Raw genomic sequence first — 17,072 nt, forward strand, 5'->3', positions numbered from 1 at the left:
CTCACTTTTAATTGGTTTATTAACCAAAGAATTATTTTGCCCAATTCCTTTGCTTTTCTGCTTTACAGGTGAGTCAGAGCAGGAATGCAGGTCCTTCCCAGGTTGTTTCTTAGCAGAGTAGTTTTTGGTCTATTCACCTGCTTTGCTCATTTTCTCTGAAGAAGACCTGCTATTTCTAGATAATTCCTCTTCTTTTCTTTGACTTCCAGTTCCAGAAATGACGTCTGCTGAAGGAGAACATGTCCTAGCAATGAAATCTTCAAAAGACTCCTGCCGCTGCTCTGTGACTGGCACCCCCAGGTTGTCTTTGGAAGTTTCTAAGGCCTCCTGAGTAGACGCTGGGACACGGAAGGAGTCGAGAGGCAAAGGAATCCTAGCATCACCTGTAATTTTCGGAAAGTGGAGGGGAAGACAAAAGACAAGACAAAAGTTCAGTGATGAACAAAGCCAACCATTAAAAAGTAGAGTTCAAAACTTCAATGTTACTCTGTAATCTTATTATTAACACAGTCCATTGATTAATCAGAAGATTTCAGAGCCAGTTTTTTTTGTAATTATATCTTGCCAAGTGATTCTCAGCTTAACCTAGCTATATCCAAGGCTATGTCCGCTACGTTTTCAGACTTTGGTGATTGGGGTAGTTATTACCCATTTCCTTTCCCTCACTAAAAATAAAACCCTATTCTGTAAGATAATTAATTTCTTTGCTATCCTCCAGGCACATGTAAACCGTATATAGTTTGTGACCAGACTGTGTTCTCAAGCTGTCAGTTCCCAAGACCACTCTGAGATTGGCTGATGGGGGCTCCAAGTAAGGCTAGAGGAAAAGCTGACAGGTTTTCCCCTCCCATTCCCATAACCAGGTGATTCACTCTAATATGTTACCTATTAGCTATGTCTGGATTACTTATTTTAAAAAGTATATCAGTATGTGTACCTTCATTAGTGTTCCTTCATTGTAAGCTGACTGCATACAAATAGAAACCTAGATAAAATATGAACAGAATAGACATTTATACAATTTAAAATCTGGAATATTTTCTCTAATGTCTTCTTTCTTCATTAAGGATAGTTTGCTTTAACTCATAAATTTTCTAAAGAACTTCCAGTCTCCTTATTTACAAAAGTACAGTATCATGAAATGGGCACACATTTACTAATCTCAGATTTGGAAAGGACTCCAGAGTCTTCTAGCTCCCGAGCATGTGAACTATTCGAGACTGATCATTATTGTTTTCTCCCTGACTTGGTCATTTCCTTTTTGCTAATCACTCTTAGAATCATTAAGTGCTGTTCTGTCCATTTACTTGGCTATTTTGCATTTGTTATGGGGCACTCTGTTTTGATTCTGATTTTCCTTCTTCAAGTGCCTTCTTTTCTTCTTTACGTGGACTACTAACAGTAGAATTCATCGAGGGACGACCTAGTAAATGAAAATCTGACTGATCTATACCAGCCATTTTGGCCAACTGCCCAAGCCTAGACGAGAGGAGGAAAGGAGAAAAGACAAAGGTTATTATAATCACAGAAGAGCAGTTTAGATTTCCCCAGACCTACAATCATGAAATACTTCTAAAATCTTTTTTTTTTTTTTTTTTTTCCTGCGGTACGCAGGCCTCTCACTCCTGTGGCCTCTCCCGTTGCGGAGCACAGGCTCCGGACGCGCAGGCTCAGCGGCCATGGCTCACGGGCCCAGGCGCTCCGCGCCATGCGGGATCCTCCCAGACCGGGGCACGAACCTGTAGCCCCTGCATCGGCAGGCGGACTCTCAACCACTCCGCCACCAGGGAAGCCCTACTTCTAAAATCTTAAAAGCCAACATCCTACTCCAGACTACAAGCCTCTCTCTCCCCCAAATCCTCAGCCCTTTCCAGATTCATCCTCTAGGAGACATCCCACTGTCTCACTAGCAGCTTCAATATGTACCGTGCACCCTGTCCACTGCCTGTCACACCTCCATTCCCACACTTCTTTACCACCTTTCCTCCAGTTTCCAAGAATGTGTTTGTTCCTTCCTTCCCAACACCAACACCAATTCATTCACTGACAAAACACCGCTCCATCAACTATCAATCTCCACTTCCCTCTTTCAGCAAAATTGCTCCTGGTTGAGAACCACTGACCTATATCTCCCCTGCAGATTAATAATCATTTTTATGTCTAAGGCAAAGATAACTTTAATTCAAACTTATCAAACAAGCAAAAGAAGTAAAAGGAAAATTCTTATGCATTCCCGACTATTTTCAATGAAAACTGCCTTTAATTTAGTCTTTACAAAACAACTATACCTACTAATTACTCTGTCTACAGGTTACTCTTTTTTAATGGGCTTCCCACTCTACCAAAGCAGGCTTCCCTATTTGCATTTCTTTTTTTTTTTTTTTTTTTTTTCTTTTTGCGGTATGCGGGCCTCTCACTGTCGCGGCCCCTCCCGTTGCGGAGCACAGGCTCCGGACGCGCAGGCCCAGCGGCCATGGCCCACGGGTCCAGCCGCTCCGCGGCATATGGGATCCTCCCAGACCGGGGCACGAACCCGTATCCCCTGCATGGCAGGCGGACTCTCAACCACTGCGCCACCAGGGAGGCCCACCTATTTGCATTTCTTAAAAAATTTAATTCCTCATTTTAAAACGTCAACTATATTACCTATAATTACACTAAATTTGGCTAAATATAGCCACGTAAGTGATGAAAATTGCTCCAGTTCCTCAGCAAACTACCATTAGAGTCGCAAAGAGAAGAATGCCAGGAAGAGAAATGAACTAACCCAGCATCTTTAAGGAGAACCAGGAAAGCATGGAACTTCTGAAAAGAATTCTCAGTGCTGCCCAAAACACCTTCATCATCCAGGATCATGCTTGTCAATGAGTGGGCATGAAGGGCTTCAGACAAAGAGAAAGTTGTGTTTCTTAACTGGGCATTTTCATGTTCCAGCTATACAAGAAGACTGAAAACGTCTGACATGATTTTTTCTCATTGTCATCAAAAGTAGTCTTGCCTTGGGCTTCCCTGGTGGCGCAGTGGTTGCGAGTCCGCCTGCCGATGCAGGGGACACGGGTTCGTGCCCCAGTCCGGGAAGATCCCACATGCTGCGTAGCGGCTGGGCCCGTGAGCCATGGCCGCTGAGCCTGTGTGTCTGGAGTCTGCTCCGCAACGGGAGAGGCCACAACAGTGAGAGGCTCACATACCGCAAAAAAACCCCAAAAAAACAACAAACAAACAAACAAAAAGTAGTCTTGCCTAGTTTCAAGGAACAAAACTAAAACACTCAAAATGTAATTAATTTATAATTAATGTAACCCTCCGCCAGTAAAGACAGAGACCTTATCACATAATAACCAAAACTCACAGGCACCCAACAAAGTTTCCTATATAACACTTAGGTGGTATATAAATAAACCCAAGCTACCGTTTTATTAATGATCTTTCACAAAAGATCACATTTCTAACTGGTTCAATTCATAATGGAGCCTCATTCCACATTAGAAAATGACCTGCTTTAAGTTTCCCTTAAATTAGAAAGTGAGTTATAGAATCTGATTTGAACAAAACATATTACAACTCTGCTGAATGTTAAGAATTAACTTTAGTGAGTAAAATATCTAATGCTTACGTTTAAAAGTCCTAAATCATACCCAACCCAATTTATTAAATGTACGATCACCAATATTTTCTTTGGCTTCTTCAACATATTCACCCCCGTGCACTCTTCCCCTTCTGCTCATCATCTACGCACTTAAAACCCCCTGTAAGCTCAACTCTCGTATTTCTCAGAAAGGCCGTTAATGTTCATGATGCCCCTTTTGCCTTACATGAGCAGGTGCTCAACGTTTATTGAATGAGTGTCTGCCAATCCAATGGATGCACTTTCAAAAATTCCTCCCTACATTCACCCTGTGATAAATTATATTTAGATAGAACTTTTTAGATTATGCCCTGCTTTCATGCACATTACCTAATGTAATTCTCATAGTATATATTTTTATCTTTCATTGCATTCTTAGAAGTTTTCCAATATCTTAAATTTATTTCAATGATTCACTTTCCTAATTCATTGCCAGGAGAGTCTCATCATGTCTTTTATGTTACTGTATATACAATACATGCACAGAAGGTGCCTTCTTGAATCAAAGAATCATGAACAGGAAATAAGCTAATGTCATATAAAAGCACACACAAACACACACACATACACAAAACCAGATTTTCACATCTTTAAAAACATGCTTTCTGGAATATAGATCATATGATCACTAAATACCAGTACATGCAAAAGTCCATATGATACCACCAATTTGCAACATATTACAGTTCTAAAGCTTACAAAATATGTGTATATGGCTTAAAATCAAATCGAAATAAAACCAAAACACTCTCAAAAGCAGATGAAACGTGTTTACCTCACTGACTCGTCTATCAGCCTTCAGTCTTATTACTCTTTTCTCCTTTAACTGCTTTAGGCACTGCTCCAGGGTTTCCTAAGCAAACAGAGTCAATATTATAACTAATTCATAGTATAATATCCAAAAGCCTTTCCAGCTATTGGTCTCATCAGGATTTAGGGGCAGAGCCAGAAGTGAACTTAGATTTTAGTCTGCTACTGGTCATATCATACCATGCCAGTGAAATGAATGATCAAAATCTATCAAATTTGCAAAGATTTATTTAAATTCCACTCTTTCCAACATAAATTTGTGGCAGCCCACCATAAAAGGCATATGCATATAACATAGTAAGTCAGAAATAAGAAGTTACGACCAAGAAAGAAAAATTCTATTTTTATTTGTGGGTCTCTTTATAGCAGGAAGTCCTATTAACGAACCTGCTTAGCATACCTGAATTGCATAATTGCAGTTTCAAAAGCATGTTTTAAAAAAGTAATCACTTTTAAAGCAATTTACAGTCAAGCACTGTTCCTGGAGTTCCCTGGGTATTAAATAATCGAATCATCAAAACCCTAAGAGGGGACTTCCCTACTGGCACAGTGGTTAAGAATCCGCCTGCCAGTGCAGGGGACACGGGTTCGAGCCCTAGTCCAGGAAGAACCCACATGCCGCAGAGCAACTAAGCCTGTGCGTCACGACTACTGAGCCTACGCTCTAGAACCCACGTGCCACAACTCCTGAAGCCTGCGCGCCTAGAGCCTGTGCTCCGCAATAAGAGAAGCCACCGCACCGCAACGAAGAGTAGCCCCCCGCTCGACGCAACTGGAGAAAGCTGGCGAGCAGCAACGAAGACCCAATGCGGCCAAAAATAAATTTATAAAACAAAAAACCCTACGAGGAAAGAACGATCACTAACTCCATGTTATTTTACAGATGAGGGAAACAGAGGCAGAGAAGTAGAGTAAGTAGAGCAGCACAGCCGAGGTCACACCACTAAGTAGCAGAGCCACACTGTGGACTCAGGAAGCTGGCTGCCATTCCTGCTCACGGAGGTGGTAGTCTTCCCTTCACCAAGGTCACTGAAATAAAATGAACACTGATAAACTATCTTAGGAGTTTTAGGAACTAAGACACTTCGGTCCTTGAAGTGGGGACACTGCTTGCAATAGGCAGAATTCTGACAGAGCCCCCAAGATGACCACTTACTGAAGTACACAAACCTTCCACTTATCCAATCAAACTCTAAATGTAGGTGCTGTAGTGAAGGGATTTTGCACATGGAATTAAGGTTCAACATCAGTTGATCTTTTAAGATAGGGAGATTATTTTAGGTGGATGTGGCCTACTCAGGCACCCCATGAAAAGGACCTGAACTCTTCCTGAATTGAAGTACAAAAGGGACAAGAGGGAGACTCTCCATTGCTGGCTCTGAAGAGGTCCAATGCTGCGGCAGGGAAGGCAAGCGAGAGGCCTCTAGGAGCTGAAACTCTCCCCCGACTGACAGCCAGCAAGGAAATGGGGACCTCTGTCCTGCAACTGCAGAATCTGAATTATGCCAACAAGCCGGAAGAAGCCTGTAGGCATTCTTTCCCAGAGCCTCTGGACGCTAACACAGCCAGACTGACATCTTCATTTCAGCTCTGTGGCCCACACAAACTATGGTGAACATCCAACGTTTGGGGCTCAATATCTTACACTTAAATTTCACGTGCTTTAACACTCTCAGGAGGGAACCCACATGTTCCCATGTGTATCTGAGCAGGAAGCCCAGTCACGCTGTGCCTGGACTTCTGACCTACAGAACTCTGAGCTAGTCAAATAGGTATTGTTTTCAGTCAGTAAGAGTGTAGTAAAAGAATTAATATTCTACTCAACCTCCAGGTTCGTGAGCAAAATAAATGATTGTCATTGTTTTAGGCCACTGTTTTGGGGTGGTTTCTTATGCAGTGATAAACAATCATAATACCTATACTTATGAAAACAGTAAGGTATATTTATACATGTTAACTGCTTTGAACAATCACTTAAAGAATGAGGAACTCTATTATATGCCATCATTGGGAGAGGAGCTGGTATCACTTTCTGGACAGTAGCTTTTGGTACCTAACAACAATCCTACATCAGGAGTTTACCCTAAGGAAATCAAAGATGTGGGCAAAGATTTATCTACCAACATGATGTCATAAGATTGTTGATAACCAAACCCTAGAAGAAAGCTAAGAGCCTCGGAATTGGGACTGGTTTAAATAAAAACAGCTCATCGTCTGAAGGAATGCGCTATGAAGCCACTAAGAATGACAAGAGGTCTCAACCAGAGTTCATGAATGGGCTTCAGGAGTGCTACATTCAAAATATATCTGTGCGTTTTTCCTGGGAGATGATGCATAAGCTTAATCAAATTCTCTGATGTAGAAGAGTAGTTAGTGACATGGCAAAATATTTCGGATACTTTTTTAAGACAAAAGAGCAGATTAGGTGTGTGTACATGCAGAGGTGGCTTTTATTTCCTTCAAGAAGTTCATTGTTTTCAAACATTTGCTCAATGAACATATATTTTTATATTCAGAACATGTTTAAAAAATTGAGAGTCTAAGAACTTCAAATTCTTTAATGGTTCATTACTAAAGCCAGTCAAATTTTCAATGGGGAAAAAGGGAAAAAAATTGCAGAATTCCTCTACTTTTAATATAATGGTTTAATCAATCTTCTAAAACTGATTTCAAAGAAATTCTAAACAAATAAACAAAAAAACAAAAAACCCTCAGCACGGTCAGAGGAAGCTACACTAAAATTCCTGACTGGTTCTAAATAGCACATCAAATTGCAATTACATGCAACAGTTTCTCCCTCTAATGGAGGGAATTAGAACACAGTGTTCAATTTTTGTGAAAAAGTGTACCCTCCTCCTACAAAGTATTCAGAATTCATGTCCCTTACATGGAAATATGGAACCAAAAAAGTTAGAAAGTAAAATTGCTTGATATTCTATTACTTAAGTAAGACTAATGATAAGGCTTTGGAATAATTTTCCTTCCTGCCATCTGCTCTCCCTTCCACCCTTCTGTACACCAGCTAGGGTGATTTTTCTGGGACAAAGCTCCCATCATATTGGATATCAAATTTTATGTTCAACTTTTCTCCATTTAACATTGAAATCAAGCATTTCTCATATAATCAGGGGATTCATAACCTTGATTTTTTTGTGTGGGCTACAAAATATTCCACTGAGTGGGTTTACTGGTTAACCATTTTACACATTTAAATTCTTTCCAACTTTTCAGTATTATCAGACAAAATAACCGTTTTTATGCATGAAGGCCTTTTTCCATATTGAGAATAACATTCTTACAATAAATCCATAAAAATGAGTTTGAGATCAAAGCAAATGAACATTTTTAAGGCTCTGAGGTACCTACCTCCAGACTTCTTTCCAAAAGATTTCTGAGATTTTACACTGCCATCAGCGATGTATCACTTGGTATATAACCTCTACTATAACTGTTGGCTTACTTCCTCACTTAGAGTGCAAGTTATTTGAAGATAGGGGGTGTATTTTATTAAGTGCTTATCCCCAGCACCTGTGCCTAGCACAACGTAGACGGTCAATAAATAATTGCTTAATAAGGAAAATCCCTGCCACACACGTACATATAAGATGTACGAGTGTGAAAGACAGACTGTGTGTTTTTCTCTAACTGGATAGATGAAAACTTGTCATCTTCTTTAGTGTGCAATTTTTTTGCTTATAATTAGTCATTAAATTTCTCTTTTAGATTATATTGTAAATATTCAGATTCTCTGAGGCAAATGGGCCTGGCACTACCCATTAGCTACAGAACCTTGGACAAGTTCTATAACTCTAGGCCTCAACTTCCTCATCTATAAAATGGAGATAAGCTCCCATATTACAGAGCTCTTGTGAGAATTACATGAGTTAAAACACATATAAAATTAGAAGAGTGCTTGGTACATAGAATATGTGCAATTAATGCTGAATGAATGAACATGCGAATGCAAACAGTAGTGAAGGGCTTAAAATGAAACGGTCTCATCCCACTCCCACATCCAGCACTCAAGAAGCGACCGATTCTTTACGCAGTTTTTAATTGTAAAATACGATATGTATACTGAGAAGTGCACAGAACAAAACTGTGAATGTGACAAATAAAAAGAGAATACTTACATAAGCACTACTCGAATCTGAAAGTATTGATACTTGTCAGCATCGCAAAAACCCCCCATATCCTTTTCTCATCACAAGCTCCTTCCCTCTTCCCGGTTAAACACCAACCTCACTTCTTGACAGTCATTTCCTTTAACCTGCATGCATCCCTAACAAAAGAGTTTAGTTGTGTCAACATCTAACTTTATGTACAGGATCATAGTATATGAAGTCTTTTCTATCTTATTTCTTTCTCTCAACATTGGTTTAAAAAATTCATCCACATTGCTGCCTGTAGCTCTAGTTCATTCAATTTTATTGCTGGATAGTTTTCCCACTGTACAAATACACATCATTTATTTTTGACTCTTAATGGACATTTGGTTTGTTTTCAGTTTGTGCTAATGCAAATCATGGACAGGAATCCTGCTGTGCCCGTTATTCTGGTGCATTTACACAGGGCGGGGGTGAGGGCTGCTGGCTCACAGGCTATTTATATACCTTCAGTTGATGGAGAGGGCTAAATGCTTTCCAAAGTAGTTGTGTCGATTTATACTCCAGTATAAACAGGGTAGAAGATTCCCATAGTACTTCAGGCCTACAATACCTGATACTACCAGACTTTTTATTTATGTATTTGTCAATCTGATTGACATGTAGTTTCCTTGGTTTTGACTCACTTTTCACTTATTACTTAATGAAGTTGTACACTTTTCTCTGTTTACTGGCTGTATGGATTTCCTTTTTTATGAGGTTTACGTCAAATATTGTTATTTTTTATTATTTTATTATTATTATTTACTTTTGGCTGTATAGGGTCTTCGTTGCTGCGTGCAGGTTTTCTCTAGTTGCGGCGAGTGGGGGCTACTCTTCATTGCGGTGGCTTCTCTTGTTATGAAGCACAGGATCTAGGTGCGCAGGCTTCAGTAGTTGTGGCACATGGGCTCAGTAGTTGTGGCTCACGGGCTCTAGAGCACAGGCTCCGTAGTTCTGGTGCACGGGCTTCGCTGCTCCGTGGTATGTGGGATCTTCCCAGACCAGGGCTCGAACCCATGTCCCCTGCCTTGGCAGGCAGTTTCTTAACGACTGCGCCACCTGGGAGATCCAACTATTGTCATTTTGAATTCTTCTGCATTTCCAAGTAATATTCTCACATGACTATTTTCTCACTAAATTGGAGGCATTATCTGTTCACTTTCTGAATTACTAACAAGTAAGGGTTTAGTTCCTCTACATTCTTTCCTATGTCCACACTGCTCAGTAAAGTTATGTCATCATGAGTTATTCCACTGCTCATGATCTCTTTGACATGTAGTGATATACTTAAAAACCTACATTCTTGATCAACTAGAAACTCTCTCAACGTCACGCTTTGTAAAATAAGGACATTCATACCATCTTCCCTTTTTTCAACCTCCTGTCTACCTTCCAAACCTAGCTCTTACATTGTCAAAGTTGAAATTTATATTCTATTCTATGTGCAGTTAATTCTTCTGTTATTTGAGAGTCAGTATGGAGTAAGGTTTAAGAGAACAGGCAGAGAGCCTAAACTCAAAGCCTCGATCCAACCTTAAATTAGGTACAGCCTGGGCAAGTTCCTTCCCTGTCTTAGCTTCCTGTTCTCAAAAGTAGGAATGATATTAGCACCAACCTCATAAGGCTATTCAGAGGATTAAATGAGTTAATATATGCAAAAACACTTAGAGCCTAATATATACTAAGTACATACTACTACACAATACATTTCAGTACATACCAAGTTAATACTCATACATACTAAGTATTGTTTACTTTAGTTATTTGTGATTACATGCACGTTGACAATAAAAGCTGCAAACCAAGACAGTATTGCCATTATTACAATGAAATTAATATTGCCCACTGCAGATGTACTGTGTCTCTGTGTATAGACTACACCTCGTTCCATACTGTGCCAGTGTCACTGCCCTTGTGCAGGGTGACCACATACCCCAAGCCGCCTTGGGCTGTTCCAGTTTATACCTGTTGTCCTGATGTTACAGCATTAGAGTGCCTCCTTACACTGTTGAAGTGTAAGGAGTTTGGACAAGTTCCGGTTTGGACAACAAATTAGATAGGTGGTCATTACCCCTGTGTGTCACTGAAAAGGGGACATCTATAGTGTCAAGCTGAAGTGGATTCTTCCCTTCCTCACCAATAGTAGGTTAAAAATCAACCATAGTCTAGTGTGCTTCAGGTTTATGTCCGTAGAGCCTTTTCTCCTCTGGAGTTCAAGTTCCTTCTCCTCTTCCTCTCCTTCCTCCCTTCCAACAGTGCCTAACACCTAGTAAGTACGATATGCCTCAAGGTGTTTCGAAGCTCTCAATCACACAATCAATAGAAGCCTCTCCATTCTAGACTAGCTGCAATCTGCACTGAATCCCCTATTACCTTCCTTCTTGGTTTATTGACTCATTTTGCTGGATTATTTCTATAAATAGCTTAAGGTGTAGCACAGGAAGTCAATTTTTCAAATTTCTTTGGGTACAAAATATCTTCTTCAGCCTCCACGTATGACTGATAGTTTGGCTGGATACAAACCCCTAGGGTGAAAATTATGTGCCTGAAAAACTTTGGAGGTATCTTTCTAATGCCTTCCAGGATCCATGGTGCTCATGACAAGTATGATAAAGTCAGATTTTAACCTTTTTTTTTAGGAGACCAGTATTTTTCTCTCTGGAATGGATGTATCCTCTCAGTATTTTATTCTATTTTAATTTATTTTTTCAGTATTTGAAAGTTTCACAAGGAAGGGTGCCTAGGTATGAGTCTATTCTTGCTCATCTTGCATAACTATTTTCAATCTGAGGCCTGATGTCTACTTTCAGCTGTGGGGAATTTTGTTGCCCTTTGACAGCTTCCCTCCATTTTTTTTCTGGGTCTGGACTTTCTAATAGTAACATGTGGGATCTCCCAGATGCAGCCTCTCTAACATATTTCTATCACATTTTCCATTGTGTCTTTCTTTTTTATATACTGAGAAATTTTTAAAATTCCTACTGAATTTATTTCAGCAACCATATTTTCATTTCCAGGAGAACTCTTTTGCTTTCTGACCATTCTCCTTTTCATTAATACCCTAGTCTTATTTTATAGTTGCTAGCTCTTTTTAAACCTCTCTCAGGATACTAATTAGGGTTTTTTCTTAAATTATTCTGTTCCCTAAATTGTCCCTGGTCCTACTAGGATATGCTTTCACTCTTTTTCCCCCTCTCTCATGTTGTAAGCTTTACTCAACTAACAGGCAAATGACAGTTATTTTCTATTTAAGAATGAGCGCAGAAAGCTCCCTGAAGTCAACGATTGATAGGCTTCTTATGCAGGAAGAAGCGGGCAGTAACTGTAATAGGATCTCCCCCAAACACAATTTTCTAGAGTGTAAAAACTCACACTAGCTGCCCCAGTTCTCGCCAGTTTCACTGTTTTCAAAATGAAATCATCTCATTTCAGGAGGGTGAGGGCGGGGCTGGGAGTCCACTCCTCGAAACACAACCCTTCAATGAGCTCCCCTATTTCAGTCACACTTTTAACTAACTCCACACTCTCTCCTACATGCGCATCAAAGCACGGAGCTACTTCTGCAGGTGGGGTCAGAATCCTCCTCAGTTGCTCGTGGTCCCTGTGCATATTCTAGGTGATGCTTTTCCTCTGTTCTACTGCTTCAGTTTCACACTCTTCCACCTGTCTTCTCTCTTTCAAAACTATGTTGAAATCTCTTGATTGTTGTGGGCATATATACTTAAACACTTTGATACCATCATTGTAGTGTCTTGTCAAAACAGAGAAGAGCTAAAAGGGTTCTCAGTGCATTCTGAATCTGCTATTCTGTGGTCCCAGTGTTTAAACTTCTTGGACTTCCCCACTGTCTATTACTGCTTTTACAAATACAATCTCGTGGTCTATTCGTGAAGGAAATGAATACACCACAACTAAAAGGACAAGGAATGCGGGTTAGATGCTCTAGGGTCTTGTCATACTCTGCCATTTACTAATAAACCACTTACGTTCTACAAATTGTAGGTGCTCATTTATAAAACGAAAGGGAGTAACTCTACATGAACTATAGATTTCTCCTACTCTAACATTTCATAATTTTCTAAGTTCTTTTCTTAAAATTTCTCTATACTATCATTAATTTTAATTAAAAAATAAAAAACTAACTCTTTTCAAAATCAAAGAGTAATTCCCGTAGTCCTACAATAATGGGATAATTAGTTCTGAAACCTGTCAAGTGTCATGTTTCATATGAAGAGAAAATCATATTAAATAATTTTAAAAAATTAAACGTGGACTTTGTAGCACAAAGACAAGGTCCCCCCGAAATGGTGTTCCTTTATTTACTAGAAATGTTCAGCTCTGCATTAAGGTTGAAATAAAATAAATATATTAACTTTGAGGTGCAAAAATTTCTTATAAAAATCAATTTTTCTTTTCTGTCCATACAAACAAAAGTATGGAATGACATTAGAGGTCAGGTTTATTTGGTAATAGAACGTAGCTTCTTGATATTTTTGATTTTAGGAAAGGAGAATATCAACATCAAAACTTTTTTCAACTTTATTTTTATTTAAAATGAGGCCATATTTTCCTCTTATAAAAAGAGAGTTCAACTAGAACTGTCCATTTTCTCATCTGTAAAACAAGAGCACTGAATCAGCTGACTGTATTCATTCAGAACTCAATTTCCTTATCTTATGATCACTAAGCTTCTCCCTAAATCTAATATACTAAGGTTCTAAGGAAAGGAAAATATATTACTAACGACATGTTTTGATTTTAGTTCCTTAGAGTTCAAATGTCCACCATTCACCTTGGTCTAAGCTTAAGGAACCATTCAAGGGGATACAATGCAGGTGGGAGGAGAAAACAGAACCCTCACACAAGCTGTGCTGTGTTGCAATCAGCCTTCCGATTGAAAAATAATCTTCTCTATAGCTTTAAAGTGATAACTTTGTACCTGCAATGCTTCTTGTTTCAAACGGATTTTCTCTGGCTCCTCCTGAACACGTTCTGAGGAATCATCGACCTCTTCGATTTCTGAGGAGGAAGGACTCTCTACTGTCACAGTCACAGGAAATTCTGATGGACCTGAGTGTCACAAGAAGAAGATAGGAAACCACAGAGTTGTTACACTAAAGTGCAAAGAAAGAAGACAAGATTGTATAAAAGACAACACAAGCCAGATACCAAATATCCAAATATTAGAGGACATTTAACAAAAGTGATCTGAGGTATCATTATTTATAAATGTCTCTCACTGCTCTTTAGTGTAAAACAGGCAATGACTAAGTAAAAGTACAGGAACTTCTTTTTGCTATGTTACTGTACAGACCTCTGTTGTACGTGGTTAGGATTAGTAATGGGAATTGCCCATATTATTTTATTAAGTTTCTTTCACAGAAGCCAAGTGAAGATCCAAGGTAAACATTTCTTCTCAGATCAACTTTATACTGCAAATGAAAAATTTATTCTTCACCATCAGACAAAAACAGTCTGGAAGAAAATGTAGTTTTTCAGAGGAAAATACATCAGTAAAGGGACTGATGAATAATCAGGAAGTCAACATATCTAAGCTGTGAATAACAGACATTAGAATTTTAAAAGATAAATCACATACACACACACAACTAAAACTGACCCATCAAAAATTTCATCTTCTCACCACCCTTAAGCCAAAACTAGGGCAACGATTCTCCCAGCAAGCTTCACTGCCACTGCAGTGTTGTTCAATAGGACATTTCCAAACATTTAAAACTGACCTGGCCACAACCCCATAAAAGTCTACAGATCATAAAGAACTGTGCTGGGATTATATAACCACGCAGAGGACAAGTCACTAGGACATCATGTTGACAACAAGCAGCAAACCCTGCAGCCTAGGAAAACCCTAACAGGAGAACGAGGTGCACACCCCTCTCTCCGGGAGCGCAAGGCCAGGACTGACACCCAAGATGCTCTTCTCTCAACCTCAGCAGTGGTGCCTTTCACAGAGCAACTATGCAGTCTCCCAAGACCACTGGGAAGGAGAATCTGATACTGACAGTATTCGCTTGCCACGAGGCCATAAGCGAGGGAATGTGTGTGGCCTTGGTGAGAGAGCAGAGGTTTGGGAGATGTTGCTTTATATTGGCTTTCAGATCAGGAATTTGTACATATAGCCCGCAAACAACGTTTCTTGAAAACATGTGAACATTCTTGAGTATGACAGCTCCATGTGAGGGGTCAGAAATGGCAGTCAAGCTCGTCTCACTGGGTAACAGCTGATTTGCGGACTGGAAAACAGGATTCCTTGTTTACAGACATCACCACAAGGCTGCCCGTTGTGCGCCAAATCCACACAACTACACAGTTGCCTTGGGAGAGCGACCAAACATGTTTTACATGGATTTATTTCAGAGAGGGAAATGCTTCTTGTAAGGCTCTGTCAGTTTAAAAAGCAAGAAGAATGACCATCCACCTTTCCCAATTCAAGCCCTATATATCATAAATGTGATAGCTACACACCAGCAACTGATTACATACATCACAATCTTTGATGAATGGAAAGCCCCTAAAAAGATATCAACAAGACGAAGTTAGATCTTCATGTAAATACATGACCAGTTAAACCCAGTTAATACAACTATTTAGTAGTATGAACAGTATCCATACAGAATTGTGTATAAAAATAAATAAGCTCAAAACAAGGACCTGGAGGGCTCTGCTACGGAGAAAACACAACAGAATTCAGCCTACTGGCTTGCTAATAACTCTCTGAACTGCTGAGAGGCCCCTTCAGCTCCTATGTTCAGGATGGTTGAGATTTCAGTCTCTCTTCTTTAAATGGTGATATTAATCGTTCTCTAATTTACCCCCCTGTGTGACCAGGATGGACCTGCGATTAAGTGTCTCAGGAAGAAGACAGGAAACCACAGAGCTGTGAAACTCAAGTGCAAACACTGGGGATTCAACACTATAGTTTATGCAACAACAATTCACATTACCATTTGCAAAAAAGTAGTCGGTTGTCCAGTGGGGATTAGAAACATCCATTTAACATGAGCAACTGAACAGATATTTTACACAGGAACTACTTCAAGTACTATTTAAAATCAATTCTCTTTGTTTTCTTAAGCAATTGTTAATCCCCAATTTCCTGATTACTACCAAGTAAGTCACCTGAAGATCATCTAGAGCCATCTATTTCACTTAGCAAGCCTAAAGCTATAATTCAACCATTTTATTTACTGTTCTGGGACAAAAATTACTAGGAACAGCTATCCCCTGGATAAGAAATCAGGTAATGCTAGTTTGACTCACTAAATCTGATTTACTGAGTTAACAAGCCAGTTCATTTAGAATAGCTCTAATGCATATTTTTCATCCATTCTGCATTAAACTATTTCCCATGCCTAAAATGTCTTTTTTCCCATTCGCACGTATCCAAATTCCTACTTCTGTGCTGTAGGGCTTCGCTCAACTACACCTGCCTTTAATCAAACTTTCCTCACATGCACAATTGGTGATCATTTTAGTCTCCTCAAGACTCCCACGGAGTTACCTCTGTTGTGACACTTGAGAAACAACTTGAAACTCCCAATTACTTTTAATTTTTCTTCCTTAGAGGGCTCATTAGGCAGAAGCCAAGCCATGTGTGAGTTACCTTTTTTCCTCTACACAAAGCACCAGAGACCACCCACATAATACAAGTTCCAAAATAAAGAACTCTAAATGACTGAAAAAGACAGGGAATGCAAACAGCTTACCTGTTGCTTTTTGCACTTTCTGCAGGACACAATGGCCGGAAACCAGACACTCCAGGTGGTAGCGCTTCAGGAGGGTAGCATTCTTTACCAGCAGAGTGTTTCCTTCCATTACTTACAGGCTTCTTTGCGGCCAAGACTACGTTTGACAAAGCATGAAAACAAGGAATCAAGATGCACCAAAGGTCTACAGAGCAACTGTCACACGTGCACACGTCGAAAGGAATCAAAAAGGCACTTGACAATGATGCCAAGCCCATTAAAAAGAGGATCGGTTTTGTACAAAGGTTTTACATAAGCCAGCATTTTTTTTTTTTTTTTTTTTTTTGCGGTACGCGGGCTTCTCACTGTTGTGGCCTCTCCCGTTGCGGAGCACAGGCTCCGGACGCGCAGGCTCAGCGGCCATGGCTCACGGGCCCAGCCGCTCCGCGGCATGTGGGATCTTCCCAGACCAGGGCACGAACCCGTGTCCCCTGCATCAGCAGGCGGACTCTCAACCACTGCGCCACCAGGGAAGCCCTAAGCCAGCATTTTTAAAAAATATAAGTTCTCTACAGTAACAAGTTATTTTAACTAAAACAAAAGTATTGAGATGTGCAGAAATGCAAAAATAAAGTTTAAAAAAAGATCCCAAAGTATGATACATTTTATGTATCATGCAGAAACACTCAAGTTTCCTGAATCGTAGAACACCTTTGGCATTTCTGAATCTCAAGGACACAGAAACACAGATATACCCATGACTTCTGCCAAACAGAATCTTCA

General features: G+C 39.8%; 1 protein-coding gene and 1 long non-coding RNA gene across 3 annotated transcripts in view; one reads left to right on the forward strand and one right to left on the reverse strand.

The window, feature by feature from the left end:
- The window catches only part of LOC309807708, a 66,822-nt gene extending 65,925 nt beyond the window's left edge, over positions 1-897 (forward strand). Inside the window, exon 4 of the long non-coding RNA XR_014294648.1 lies at positions 210-897. This is a non-coding gene — a long non-coding RNA (uncharacterized lncRNA). The remainder of the gene's footprint in view (positions 1-209) is intronic.
- On the reverse strand, positions 296-16,845 carry LOC309807684 (uncharacterized protein; the record flags this gene model as incomplete). Of its 2 annotated transcripts, XR_014294614.1 has the most annotated exons (4): positions 16,311-16,845; positions 13,523-13,653; positions 8,569-8,717; positions 296-383 (listed from the first exon to the last, which is right to left on the reverse strand). XR_014294614.1 is itself a non-coding variant. In XM_082627537.1 (3 exons), exons 1-3 carry the CDS (start codon positions 16,417-16,419, stop codon positions 318-320), a joined length of 306 nt encoding a protein of 101 aa, XP_082483663.1. In that variant the 5' UTR covers positions 16,420-16,845. The 2 variants fall into 2 exon arrangements, 1 of the variants encoding a protein (XP_082483663.1); XM_082627537.1 differs by lacking the exon at positions 8,569-8,717 and having other exon boundaries at positions 318-383.
- Between the last annotated feature and the right edge of the window lie 227 nt (positions 16,846-17,072).

The sequence above is a fragment of the Mesoplodon mirus genome (genome assembly GCF_964341445.2).
Source record: "Mesoplodon mirus genome assembly, chromosome: 7".
In the NCBI taxonomy this organism is placed as follows: Eukaryota; Metazoa; Chordata; class Mammalia; order Artiodactyla; family Ziphiidae; genus Mesoplodon; species Mesoplodon mirus.